Below are 14,264 nucleotides of genomic sequence, written 5' to 3'. Positions count from 1 at the left end.
AATGAATTCTGGCGATTGAGATCTTAATCTACAGGGGGGGAAATATGTATATTCCAGTGGGTGACACATTAAAAACTCTATAAATAATTTCAATCAATTCCTGTATCATCAGGTCAGCAGAAGTTCAGTCACAATTTAATCAGTTTTTACCTGATGTTTCTAATCTCCTTTCTGTTCAAAGTCTTAACATCCTGTCACTATAACTGAACTTCAACACTTGTGACATTCCCAGACTATACTTTGGAATACCAGTCTGATGAACGTTAGTAGGAGAAATTGTCTACAGGTTTCCTAGTGGCGACAGTGTGAGCATAATATTTGGAGCAGAGACACTTCTGGTCTAATCGAAAAGAGCTTTAAAACACTGACACATTTTTAAAATTCTTGTTTCCATTTCACTTTTGCATTGGAGCTATAAAAGGACTGCTATATGAAGAAGGGGACAGAAAATATATGTTGTATGTAGACACAAAGTCCATTCAAGAGGCAAGTTCAGATGAAGCTTGAGCGTCACTATGATTCAATTTTTCTGTCATCCCCTACCTGGAGGAGGCCTCCTCAGATGAGGACAAGGAAGAAGAGAGCCAAGATAACAGGCTCCAGATTGAACTAGAGGAAGATGACAGCTGTTCTGCACCTATTCAGAAGTGTAACTCCAACCAATGTAGCTCCCAAAAAACAAGAGCCAGATACTGAACCACTTCATTTGAGCACTGAAACACTAAATAAAAGAGAAGGAAAAAGCTTGACCGGCCTTAAAAGCAAGACACTGAGACAATTAGATCAGTTCCGCTGAATTACAGATAGCTGTAAATTAGCACGGCCAAAGCCATTTCTTTATTGCAAACAGCTACTCCAAAATCTCTATGCAGCAATGTTTGATATTCCTTGCACTATAGATTACTGGAGAGCATCTTGCTTGTCTGATCATTTCCTCTGGCTGCCCTGAGTTGCTATTGGTCTTCAGTTACTCACATTGCCTCTCATATGCTATCCTTGGTTTGCTTCAACCACATTATGGTATGATTCCAGGACAGCTTGGCTTTTCCTATGGCTTTTCTTTTGTACTATAGGTACAGTGTTTTGGGCAACTGCTGCTCTTAAACAGGAACCTTTTTGCTACTACTACCCAACGCGGTTACTTTATTAGAACAGGATGACCTTGACATTATACTTTTATACAACCAAGAACAAGATGTTCCTGTGTCAACTAACAGAGTGATTACATAATGACAGTTATTACAGGATTATGCATTCCATTCAACCCATCAGTCCCGTTTCTGTTTTGGACTTGCTATTTATTGCTGCATCAACCATTATGACAACAAATGCTCTTCTTAATACTTGTATCCAAAACACCTACAGTAATTTGATGTCAAGCAAAACCAAAATCCAAATGGTACCCACCTCTTTCATCGCTGGCTCTGTCCCTACATGGTCAGAGAGTCTGTAAGTAGCAGCCACAAACAATGCAGTTGTCTCAAGGCCTTCTTCAAACTGTAGATACACTCCTCCGAGATCATCCAGTCGGGCAACAAGATCCTGCAGAAAGGTTATAACAAGAAGTCCATCAGATTTCATAGATTCATGATGAGCCTGAAGTTAGCATCAACTGAACCAAAATCTTTAATTCAATGGCAGAAATGCCATTTATCTAAATAGCCTAGGATTGGATAGAAACTTTTAATACATCAAGATTAGTATACAGCAAACAAAATCACTATGCCAGCTTTTGTATTGGATCAACGTCGGACACTTCCCAAGTGTCTAAGACTATGTGATGTATTGGCAAATAATGTGTGCAGATCCAAGTAGGGTGGCCTTCTGCAGCTGACAAATGGCGATTTTGTCAGCACTTATTGTTTTTAAGTGCTGGCCAAAGTCTTTAGGCACTGCATCCAGCGTGCCGATCACCACTGGGACCACCTTTACTGGCTTGTGCCAGAGTCTTTGCAGTTCGATCTTTAAATCCTCAAATTGTGTAAGCTTTTCTAGCTGCTTCTCGTCAATTCTGCTGTCGCCTGGGATTGCAACATTGACGACCCATACTTTGTTTTGTTCCCATGGTTGTGAGGTCAGGAGTACTGTGCTCCAAAACTCTGTCAGTGTGAATTCGAAAACCCCAGAGTAGTTTGACATGTTGATTTTCTGTAACTTTTTCTGGCTTGTGATCCCACCAGTTCTTTGTCACAGGCAGATGGTATTTGTGGCACAAGTTGCAGTGGATGATCTGTGAAACAGTATTAGTCTCTGCTTGTAGTTGTTTGCACCATCTTCTTACAGCAGCTAAGTATGTGATCCATCATTTCATCTGTCATCACCTAAGTCTATACTTAGAATCTGTAGTCAACTTTTCAATTCTGGCTTTGATGGCATTTGTTCTAATTGCTTGTTCTTGGGTTGTAATAATCAGGCCCTTGGTATAATTTTTGTAAGTTCCATTTGTGAGCCACATCCATGATTTTTCCTTTGATTTTGCTCAGTTTTGCTTTAATTTTGCTCTCAAATTTTCCCAGGAACTGTCCACAGAGAGCCTTCTTTTGCCAGTTTTCTCTTCTGCTCTGCACTGTATTTTAACAATATTCATTCTTTGTTTTTTGCACTTTAAGCGGTTTTCTACTACTGACTTTTCTCAATATTGGTTCTTGACTGTCTTTCACATAATTTGCCAGTGCATGTTTCTCTTCTACCGTTTGACTGGCTTCACATGGTTTAGGTGAAAATGTAGCTGCCCTTATTGATTTGGGGAAAAAGGAGAAATGAAAATGTGACCAAGAAACAGACAGACATTTTGCCCTAAGCTCTATCAACAGCAGGGGCTTGGTCTTCAGGAAAAGTGACATTTCTATGCTATCCTCTAGTACTGTGCAATACAAAACTCTCAACTTAAGAGGCACGTGTCCCTTTAAATTCATAGAATCATAGAATCGCAGAGTTGGAAGAAACCTCATGGGCCATCCAGTCCAACCCCTGCCAAGAAGCAGGAAATTGCATTCAAAACACCCTCGACAGACGGCCGTCCAGCCTCTGCTTAACAGCCTCCAAAGGAGGAGTCTTCACCACACTCCGGGGCAGAGAGTTCCACTACCGAACAGCTCTCACAGTGAGGAAGTTCTTCCTAATGTTCAGGTGGAATCTCCTTTCCAGTAGTTTAATAAAGCCATTGTTCCATACGCTAGTCTCCAAGAGTGCAGAAAACAAGCGTGCTCCCTCCTTCCTATGACTTCCCCTCACATATTTATGATGTCTCCTCTCGGCCTTCTTTTCTTCTTCAGAATACAAAACTATCTTCCTTCAAATATTTGGGGCTGGAGTAAACAGGGTAGATGAACTCAGTGAAAGAAGCTATAACCCGGAGTGTACAGAACTTGATAAGGGTAACCTGGAGAGATCTCATACAAAGAGTTGGCATAAGTTTAAGTTGATTTGATCAAAGTCAATAATTCATTTCTGCTTTTAGAAGTTTATTAGTATCTAAAATACACTGAAATGTTTTAAAATGAAGTTTTTAACTGGTCTTATATTTTGCATCTTAGGACATTTCAAGTTGATGGGAAAATTAAAAACAAGTAAATAAATGACTTAAATACCTCTATCTCTTCCACAATGCCTCTTAGGTCTGCCTGTTGAGATAGGTATGATGCTGTCTGCAAAGCTTGGATTGTTCTGAAACAATAAATAACAGAATGTGTGGGCGAAATACACACACACACTCTCTCTCTCTCATATGCACACTTTGTGGTGTAATTGTATCAAGAGTACTTAAGAGCAGGCTGCTGATATCACCAGAGGTATCAAAGTGTGTAATACAAAACAGAAAGCACTAATTACATTCATAGCAGAGGGGATGCACAAAATAGGGCAAAAAATGAAAGAGCCACACTACTATGTTAAAATAAAGTTAATCACTTCCATAAAATAAAACATTAGCTCCAAATGTTCAAATTCAATACCTGAATAGAGATCACTGAGGTCAGATCTACCCTAAGCAATAAACTAAAATTTCACAAAGCGGGAAAGCCAGATTTGAAGGTCTTGCATACTACAGCTAATAGTACCTCAAGCAACAGTACATCTAGCACTTATGTTCACTAACTGCATATGGAACAAATTATGCAATTATGAGCAGTAACAGTAACATCTCTCCTGCTAGGTTACTTTAGTTCCTCCTAATGGTAAAAACAGTGCACTATAGAGCTAAATGATGTCAAAGCAGGGAAAGAACTCATGTAATAAATACAAGGTATAGACAGGACTATAGTGGCAAAGTGACTTGCCAATGCAGAAGTATCTTCTTGGGAAAACAGAAGCTCCAAAAAACCTATTTGCTTGGTCTTTCTTTTCTTTCTTTCTTTTTTTCTTTTTAAAAAGAGATTTGAAATTACCAGGATGCTGCAATACATTAGAAGAAGCATCATCATTATTTATTTAATTATTTATTTACAATATTTCTTTCCTGCCTTTTTCTACCCCGAGGGGGACTCAAGGCGGCTTACAAACGGCACGTGTGCAGTGCCTTGGGCATAAAACACAGACATGAATAAAATTATTAAAATTAAAACAGGCATAAAAACATAATTAAAATCACATGATGTACAGCTCAAAACATGGAGATGCTCTAGGTGTAGCAAAGAATACCAAGTATTTGTGATAATTAAACCAGAGTCTTTACAATGGGAATGCCCCACATATAATTCATATACATGCCTGAAAGGTGATCGGGGTGGAAATAATATATTAGCTCTGTAAAAATTTACTGTATTATGTCACAATGCTTTGGAAGGTTCTTGATTTCAATCTCATGAACATTACTTAGTGGTTTTCTTCAAATATAAGTATTTGTAATAAATAAATGAAGCTGTAAAGCTTTTCTCAATACACAAAAGTCCTGAAAAATCCATCCAAACCATACAGATTATCTTTACAATCCAATAATATTCTCAAAAAAGTGTGGCTGCATGGAAGTGCAATGGCGGAAACAATATTTAAGCGACCTTGTTATGCTACCATCCCCTCCAGGATTGTCTGCGAATAGGCCCTGGTGAACTCATTTCTTATTTATTTTTGAATAAACATGCATAAAAATGTGTTATTAGGCTTCTTAAAAAGAAACAAAACTTACGCCAAGACATTCTCTTCCTTGCTAAGGCGAGATGTCAGGGCAGTCAGGGCTTCTTGGGAAGCCAGAGGCAGTCCAAAGCCACTCAAGGCTCCAACGGCATGGTAGATTTGGTTTACTGAAGAATCTTCACTGACAGCAGCAAGTAGCAGCTCTCTAGTTTCATTTGAAATGGCAACCTGAGAAAAGAAATTGAAGAAAAAATGTTATTATTCCACTTTTACACTTTTCATGAACCATAGTCAGACACATACTGCTTTTCAGGCATAAGAGAAATTGATGTTATAGCTGCATTTAAAAAAACTTGTTGTAAACCACCCTGAATCCCATTTTGGGATAAAGGTGGTATAAAAATTCAATCAATCAATCAATATTTGTTATCTGTGAGAGACCGAAAGGCCTACAGACAGATTTATCAAGTCAAGAAACAGAAAGCTGTGTTATATTGGGTCATGCTGTTTGTTTATTTATTTAGCCATGTTTTGTCCACTGAGTAATGAACAGTCCATTCAGTAATGACTCACCAGGATCACAAGCAAAGGTCATCCTCATCACTGGCTACCAAATTCCTTAGTGTGGAAACAGCAGAGAGTATACTTGGTATCTCCTTAATTTCCATTATTTAGGCCCCATCTGCACTGCCATATAAAATCCAGATTATCTGTTTTGAACTGGATTATCTGAATCGACACTGCCATGTAATTGAGTTAGAATCACATAATCTGAATTTTACATGGTGGTATAGATGGGGTCAAAATGCATGTATATAGAAACTCCACCTCATAACATAGAAGGTACCTTCACTAACTGTCTATTGCTACAATAAAGAATAAGTTGACAATGGAAATCATGCAATTTCCTCTGGAATATAAGCCTCCAATTCTTTGAATGCACTGGCCAAGACATGTTAGATGTCCTTGTGGGAAAGGGATTTTTAAAAAAGATTAACTATGGAGAAAAAAAGGGACAGAGTATTTAGAAGCAGCAACATTGGAGTCTGCCACACAGCGTTCCTATTCAGCCATGTTCCTTTCTTTGATACTTCATTACCATCCCTGACGCCTATAGTTTTCTGATCCATCTACTTAGTCAGGTTTTCATGGTTATTGAGCATAATGAGTCTTCCTTGCACTATAGACCCTCAAGAAGAGTCTTTCTTCAAGATTCTCACCACACACAATACAACAGAAATTCAATTTAACTCAAAAAGGATATTCCAAATTTATACTCAAATCCTCATATGATGTGTCACACACTTGAAGTGCCTTCAAGATATTAACTAAACATCCCAATAGCCAGAAGAAAGATCTCTTTGTTATTATGATTGTTTTTTGCAATAACTCAACTTACCTCACATCCAGACAATGCTTGACTCGCCTGTGCAGCATAGAAGAGGGAATCAATGCTGTTTGGATCCACCTTAGATTTGATGAAGTTACAGGCAGCCTGTACAAACAAGATAAAACTTTTAAAGAAATGCATCTTTCTGGTTTTTCCTTGACTAAAGTGTTCAAGTCTCGTTGTTTAAAACATATATTACCTGAGAAAAATACAGTTGGCTCTCCACATTTGCGGTTTTGATTAAACAATTTCTCTAGGAATCTCTAGATTCTTCACTGCAACTCTACTGTCAACATCTACCTCTCCAGAGTCATGCTGCAGGACCTAGAGGTTCCTAGGGAAGTGTTCTCTCAGATGTAACCCCCCCCAAGGTTTTTAATTTGTGATTTTTCACTTTTGTAGGTTCTGTGCTCCTAACCCCAGTGAATGTGGAGGGCTCACTGTATAGAAATGGATGTGATTTGAAGTAACTGTAAGATAGTTCCACAAAATATTCCGTTTCAATAAAAACAACTGGTTGCACTCCCAGGAGTAGGTAGCTAAAATTATCTTTTGAAATCAAAAACATGAAAAAATCAACATAATCCTAGACTTGTCCACACAGAAGTTAGCCCCACTGAATTCAATATGGAGTACAATCTGTATTGATTAGAGGAAAAAACCCACCTCAATCAATACTATCATCTATATATATTTAAATGTGTTATGTCCATTTTTAGGATTGAAGAAACAACAAAACCCCTGGAGTAAAACACACCAAAATTGTCCACAAAACTCCTCACTAGCCAATGTGTGACCAACACAAAGATTTTTTAAATAAAAAACGAAAGGACACAAAAAAATGAAATTAATATGAAAACAACATCATGCATGCGCAGAAAACCACCTCCTCGCTCCTGGCCCTGCCCCCCTCCACCGCATGATGAAACATATGTTACAAGATGGCGCCAGACCATCCCCTGCCACAATCCTTCCCTCCCCGATCTTCTCCCCAGCGGCGAGAAGGAAGCTGAGGAGTGGCCTGAGGTGGGAGGGCCCTCAGCGGGGCATCCTCCTCCGCCTCCTCAGCCTGTGAGGGACAACCTGGCTACGGTGATCCAGGCTACAGTCATCTCGAGACTGAATTACTGTAACGCCCTTTACATTGGCCTTCCTGTGTCAGTGATCCAGAAGCTCAAATTGGTGCAAAATGCAGCTGCCCGGCTCCTTGCGGGAGTCCCGATAAGATGCCACATAACACCAATCTTACGGCAGCTGCACTGGTTACCAATTGAGCACCGGATCACTTTCAAAGTGATGGTGCTTACCTTCAAGGCCTTACATGGTCTAGGGCCGATGTACCTGAGGGACCGCCTCACTCCCTACAAACCCCAGAGATCCCTCCGTTCTGAGGACCAAGACCTGTTGGAAGTCCCCAGTTTTAAGACTTTGCGTCTAACTGCAACCAGATGCAGAGCCTTTTCAGTAGTGGCGCCATCTCTCTGGAACACCTTGTCACCTGAAGTTCGTGCCTTGCGGGACTTGTTGGCCTTCTGTAGGGCATGTAAGACACACCTGTTTCGACAGGCTTTTGAGTTCTGTTGTTGATGTTTTAAAAGGTGCGTTCAGGATGTTTTTAAAGATGTTTTTAAAGATGTTTTTAAATTGTTGATTTTAGCCGGTTCTTGTAACCGCTCCGAGCCCTAGGGGAGTGGCGGCATATAAGTTTGAAAAATAAATAAATAAATTCACCCAAATCCAGAGAAACTGGGACCTCCACCCATGATGGACCTGGTCCAAACTTGGCATACAGGACCCCCATGACTAACTCAACCTACTGGAGGGGTTTCAGGAGACTGACTCACCATAGTGAGAGTTCCACTATACCCTACAGCCAGAGAGCAGACTAAACCCCACCAATGATGCATCTAGACCAAACTTAACCCACTTTAAGTACTCATGGACTTTTTGGGGTTAACCAGGCATGATGTGAGTTGTAATTCACACACAACCTTATGCATTTTCTACAGATATACAAGCATATAACATATACTAAATACCACCACTTTCTCATTATTTTCCATATTGCCAGACAATGTCACAGCAACCTGTGATTGGACAAAGCTAGTATCTTTATAAGATGGAACTGAGGGAAGGGTATAACGGCAAATCTACAAAAATGGAATCATGGGGGAGAACGTACTCAGTGTAAACATCTGTTGTTACAAAACCACCTACTAAACATCTATAGGAAGCCTAAAAATGAAAATGAATATAAATTAACAAATGCAACCTGAGTTAGTTGGTCAAGTGTTCTATGCCTCTCTAAGATGTTCATCTACAATAATAACCTGTGTGGTACAGAGGTGAGAATATTGGATGTGGACCTTAGGATACTTTAGTCCAAGATCCCTCTCACCAATGAAGCCCAGAGAGATCTTGAGCCAAATACTCTCAATCAACTTCACAGAGCTATTATTCGGATCATAGGCTGTCTTGAATTTAATGGAGAGGAAATATAAAAAGCAAATAAAGAATAAAGCAAATAGCAAGTTTTTCCAGATGTATGCTTCCACACATGCCTCAGTACAGCACTTATGTCAGGGATGAGGAAGTTACCGTCACATTTTTGTGGCACTTGCTACAAGGCACAAAACAATAAGCCCAAGATAGCGAATGGCTTTGATTGAGGCATGTAATAAATTTACCAATCATATGGCTATTAGCTAGAGAATGGCAATCCTTAGCAAAACAAAACAGGTGATAAGTTACATTTTGGCTCCACCTTATGGAAGAATTATTATAACACTCTATAAAAATTATATGTGCACAATCCAATCCTTACAAAGTAAGATCTAATCCACCGTGATTTGAAATAGCAAAAAGGCACGGAGGATTGAATTTTACAAATGTTCTGAAATGTGACAGAGAAAAGAACAGTAGTAAAGGGCCTATTTCTCCAAAAAATAAATAAATTGAAAGTCTTGCCCACAATGCACAGCTCTCCCAGAACAACTGTTAGTAAGGTGGAAGAGGTGAGAGAATGAGTCGAGTTGAAAGTTTGGCAAAATAATTGCTGACTGGACTGAGTTCGTTGGGGAAGGGTGAGAAACTGCAATTTTGGCATTGCTAGAAGGAAGGACAAGAAAGAAACGTGAATCTGGGAAGTTTTGGTGAAGCCTTCTTAGCTGGGGGAGTCTTAAAGGGGAGATAGCAACCAGGTAACAGTAGCAATGCCAAAACATATAACTCTAAAAAGCATGCTGCAGAAAAACTGTAGAACAACCTCTTAAAGTCCGCCTGTCATTGACAACTGAAAGAGAAGATATAAATTACTGTTAGGTACAACACCTGTATCTGTGGAGACACATTCATGGACTTTGCATGGGAAATCAAAACTGTGGATAATAGCAACCTTATTTGATTTAAAGAACTTTGCCCCTTAGAGTTATGCTAAAGGACCCGAAGTAGATAGGACTGAGAACAATTTGGCTAAGGTCACCCAGAAAGTCTGATAACCAGGCAGGGATCTGTACCTGTGTCTCCAATATTCCACCCACTACATCATATGTGCAAGACAGAGATAGGTTACTTCCAGATTACCCAACCTCTCGCCTCTCGTGAATAACATGATGAATTATGAAAAGGAACATAAGAACTATTGCTAAGGACTCCTTTATTTATATCTCACCTTTCCCCTAAAACTGGGACTCCAGCTATTTCTGCATCCTATGCTTGTGTTAAATGTTGAACAATGCAACGTATGATACTGAAATTTTATTACTGAGCATGTGACTGATTCATGGTAATTCATATACATTCAACTTTCACATTCACCAGGGTTAGGAGCACAGGATCCCCACAAAAGTGTAAAAAACTATATGAAAAAACACTGAGCGAACACCTTTCTAAAACTCTCTACGCACTCCAGCACAACTCTATGCTCAACCTCTTCCAGATGCTGACCACTGAATTACACTGGGGAATCCAGATAGTCCCAGAGAAAATATATCAATCAAATCAATTTTTGAATTTTGTGTGTTGATGCTGAATTACTCCCACAAACAAGAACCATAGGGAAAATATCTATCAATGAACTACAATATTAAAATACATATTAGGCACAAAGTTTCCATACTTTTGATGATGTTTGGCTGCATTCACAAGATATTGCTCAAATATATTATCAGACTAAAAATATAGTTACATCCCTCGCACAGTAATTGTGAAATCCTCTGTGTAATGCCACCTTGTAATGTGAGGTCCCAAACTCAGTCTATGTGTACAAATAACCAACTATTATATAGGAAGGAATTTTGGTTCTTGGTTTCATTTCTTTGCTCCCCCGGCTGTGATAATTGGTATTTGAGCTCTTCTGGGAACTCTATGTAAGATAGCAAAAGGCTCTGCAGTGCAGCATGATGGCATTTTGTAGGAAATAGAATAAATAAGATAATCTGTTATTTAACAGGCAATTAAAAGGACATACAAAAACTTGAGCAAAGATTGTCTTAATGGGTGTAGTGTTCTGTTAAGGATTGTAGGTCACCTTTGTCACAGAGTGCTCTTCTACTACAAAGATACTTCCTGTTAGTGAATGCGCACCTTGGATTTAAGGCACCATTATAGGTAATCTACCTCCTTTTCCTTCTAGAGGTTGACTGGAAGCCAAAGTCAACAGCCATCTAGTCAACACTGGTAGCTGCCGATTGTCAGTTGCTGCCATTAGAATAAAATAACGGACTATCTCTGCCAGTCTAATTTCGTCTGCTATCATCCAAAGAGAAGAAAAAAAAAAATAAAACCAACTGTGACTGCATATGCTTAAATTCACCAACTCTATAAGAATACAGACAGCAGAGGAAATACCAGGATTGTTCAATAAGTAGGACTGCGCCAAGAAAGCAGCAACCTCCTTGATGGGATATTTGTATCTCTTAGCCCTTTGACAATTTTATCAATGTCCGTTCTCACCTTTTCATCAGCCACTTTTCCTCCAAGTCTGTTCAGTCCAACGATAGAGTAATAGCTTCCTTCCAAATCAGTGAATGGACGCTCCAATGAAGCTCGTAACCTTTGAAGATCATATTTCGTGAGAAAGTGGCTAGGAGTCAGAGCCTGTATGCTTGCCACAAATATTAAGATTAAGATGACATATGCAAAATACCCTAAGAATTAGAAGGGAGAAAACACATCTGTGAATATCTCTGTGAAAAATAAACTTAGCTGAATTACCTGTTGATATAAAAACAGCTATTAAGAAAGCTAAATAGCAAACCACTTCTAATAGAGAATGCTATAATAGGGACAGTAAGTCAAGGTCAAAAGGAACATGACACTGGCTTGTTTCTAATATTCCTTTACTTTCACTGATATTATCATTCCAACACCATTATAATATATTTGCAGTAAATGCCAGTTTTACTTTGGTAACATTTTTATGTATTTCTAAACGAAATCTTGGATATGAATAAAGCCTGCTTTTTTGTTACAGAAAATTGCTGACATCAAAGAATGTTTTACTATAAAACTCTAGATGAGCTTAATGAACACTGATGTCCTTCTGACTAAAACATGTACAGGCATGGACTGCATTCACCTTGCTTCCTTCATTCTGTCAAGACAATGTCTACAATTACTACCTCAACATAGAACATGACACACAATGCATTACAGTGATGTTATTTCTGCAGATTTCCTATGCTTTCAAATACAGGATGACCCATGACATAGAGAAGAAATTCAACAGGTAAAGCCCATTTCTACCACCCCTGTTATGCTGTATGGAAAGGGGGCATCTACAGTGTAGAATTAATACAGTTTGACACTTTAGCTGCCACAGCTAAACACATATGACTGTATTTAAGGTTAAACACAGAAGACTGGGAAATCTGGAAGGTGCTCAACAGACTGCATTCTGGCACCACAAGATGCAGAGCCAATCTTAAGAAGCAGGGCTACAAAGTGGAGTCCACCACATGCGAGTGTGAAGAAGAGCAAACCACAGACCACTTACTACAATGCAGTCTGAGCCCTGCCACATGCACAATGGAGGACATTCTTATAGCGACACCAGAGGCATTCCAAGTAGTCAAAGAAAATCTAGTACAATGCCAAGTTTTTAACTTTGTGCTTTTTAAAAATACTTTGTAACTGTATTTTCAATTGGCTTCTGACACAATAAATAAAATAGGCTATCATGGTCACATGCTATGAAATGCTGGGATTTGTAGTTTGGAGAGGCACTGGCCTTCTTTGGCAGAGGTTTTCTAAAACTACAATTCCCAGGATTCTATCGCATTGCTCAATGCAGTAGAAACCTGAGATTTGTAGTTTGGTGAGGCCCCAGATCTTGGAAAACCACTCCTCCCTTGATACCATCAGGTGGTGCCAAACTGCATTCATTCTGCAGTGCAGATGCAGCCAAACACAGCTGGGCACTGTCAGGGCGAAATAAGGCCTCACATTGGACCCTATTCAAACAGAAATCTGGCGGTGTTTCCACTCAGTGAAAGCTACAACCGGAGTCGAGGAAGGCTAGCCCTGCCTGCCCCGACTCAGACTTGAACAACAAAGAGCCCTATGTCTTTCCTTTCATAGAGAGAAAGAGCCATCTTCCAGCGCTGCCACCTCAAGCCACTTCTTACCCGGGGCCGCCATCTTGCGCCGCGCCTCCACGCCAAGGGAAGAAGAGACAGCTTCCGCCCGGAGCTGCGGAATGTACCATTCCTCTCGACGTCAGTCCTTACTTACACAGCCCGACCTTAGGATGCGGCACATTCTGGAATTATTTCCGCGCGCAGGAATCGAAATATCGGCATAAGGTTGCGATTTTCAGGCAGAAATGATAGTTGGGCCTGCGCCGCGTCTTCCCCTCCGATGAACACACTTGGTGCGTTCCAACACGCTCGCTTGGACTCCTGAAAGGGGTGGTTGGGAATGGATGTGGCCATCTCTGATTGGCTGGGAATTCAATCACTCATAGCGAAGGAGGCAGATTCAAAGAGGCAGAAGCGCTCAATCGCCCCATAAGGTGCTGCTTCCCAATGTAACTTCCATGGCAACATCCTGTGGAATTCTGGGGTTTGTAGTCCAATGAGGTCCATTTTAAATGCTTCTTCCCGAAAACTGCAAACTCCAGGATTCCATACAATGGGTGCAGCTACACAACAACATTATAACAACAAGTTAATATAATGATACTAATATGTTATATATAATATTAATAATGTTGTAATATTAATATATATTATTCTATATACTTCAGCTTTAGTATATATAATAATAAAGTATATATACTGCATTATACTGTGTATACTATAATATATGCTATATATTAAAGTATATATTATACTATATATATTATATATACTATAATAAGCTGTAGTATATATACTACAGCTTATGATATAATACAATCTATATATATAAAAGGATAAAGTTGCGGGCGCAGTGACTATAACAACAAAACTAAACATCCCAGAAATACGAAACTTGGCAACACAATGCAAAAGCCTTGCCTCCCGGTTACAACAACACAACCACACCACAAAACCACAATTCGGACCCATAAAACTCACAACAATGCATTGTGACTATAACAACACAACTAAACGCCCCAGAAATACGAAACTTGGCACACAACTAAATAACCCAGAAATACAAAACTTGACAACACAACGCAAAAGCCTTGCCTCCTGGTTGTAACAACACAACCACACCACAAAACCACAATCTGGATGCACAAAACTCACAACAAAGCATTGTGACTATAACAACACAACTAAACGCCCCAGAAATACGAAACTTGCCACACAACTAAATG

At 39.5% G+C, this 14,264-nt stretch overlaps 1 protein-coding gene across 2 annotated transcripts in view; it reads right to left on the bottom strand.

Annotated features, from left to right (window-relative positions):
* rpn2 (ribophorin II) overlaps nucleotides 1-13,331 on the bottom strand; it is a 43,073-nt gene extending 29,742 nt beyond the window's left edge. For both annotated transcript variants that reach the window (XM_003225286.4, XM_008117596.3), the window contains exons 1-6: nucleotides 13,087-13,331; nucleotides 11,414-11,607; nucleotides 6,470-6,565; nucleotides 5,123-5,298; nucleotides 3,591-3,666; nucleotides 1,408-1,542 (exon numbers count right to left, since the gene is read on the bottom strand). In XM_003225286.4, the coding sequence (XP_003225334.2) occupies nucleotides 1,408-1,542; nucleotides 3,591-3,666; nucleotides 5,123-5,298; nucleotides 6,470-6,565; nucleotides 11,414-11,607; nucleotides 13,087-13,099 (690 nt within the window). In that variant the 5' untranslated portion in view covers nucleotides 13,100-13,331. The remainder of the gene's footprint in view (nucleotides 1-1,407; nucleotides 1,543-3,590; nucleotides 3,667-5,122; nucleotides 5,299-6,469; nucleotides 6,566-11,413; nucleotides 11,608-13,086) is intronic.
* Between the last annotated feature and the right edge of the window lie 933 nt (nucleotides 13,332-14,264).

The sequence above is a fragment of the Anolis carolinensis genome, chromosome 4 (genome assembly GCF_035594765.1).
Source record: "Anolis carolinensis isolate JA03-04 chromosome 4, rAnoCar3.1.pri, whole genome shotgun sequence".
Taxonomy (NCBI): Eukaryota; Metazoa; Chordata; class Lepidosauria; order Squamata; family Dactyloidae; genus Anolis; species Anolis carolinensis.
The sequence above is the reverse complement of the archived record's forward strand: the minus strand, read 5'-3'. Positions and strand labels throughout refer to the sequence as shown.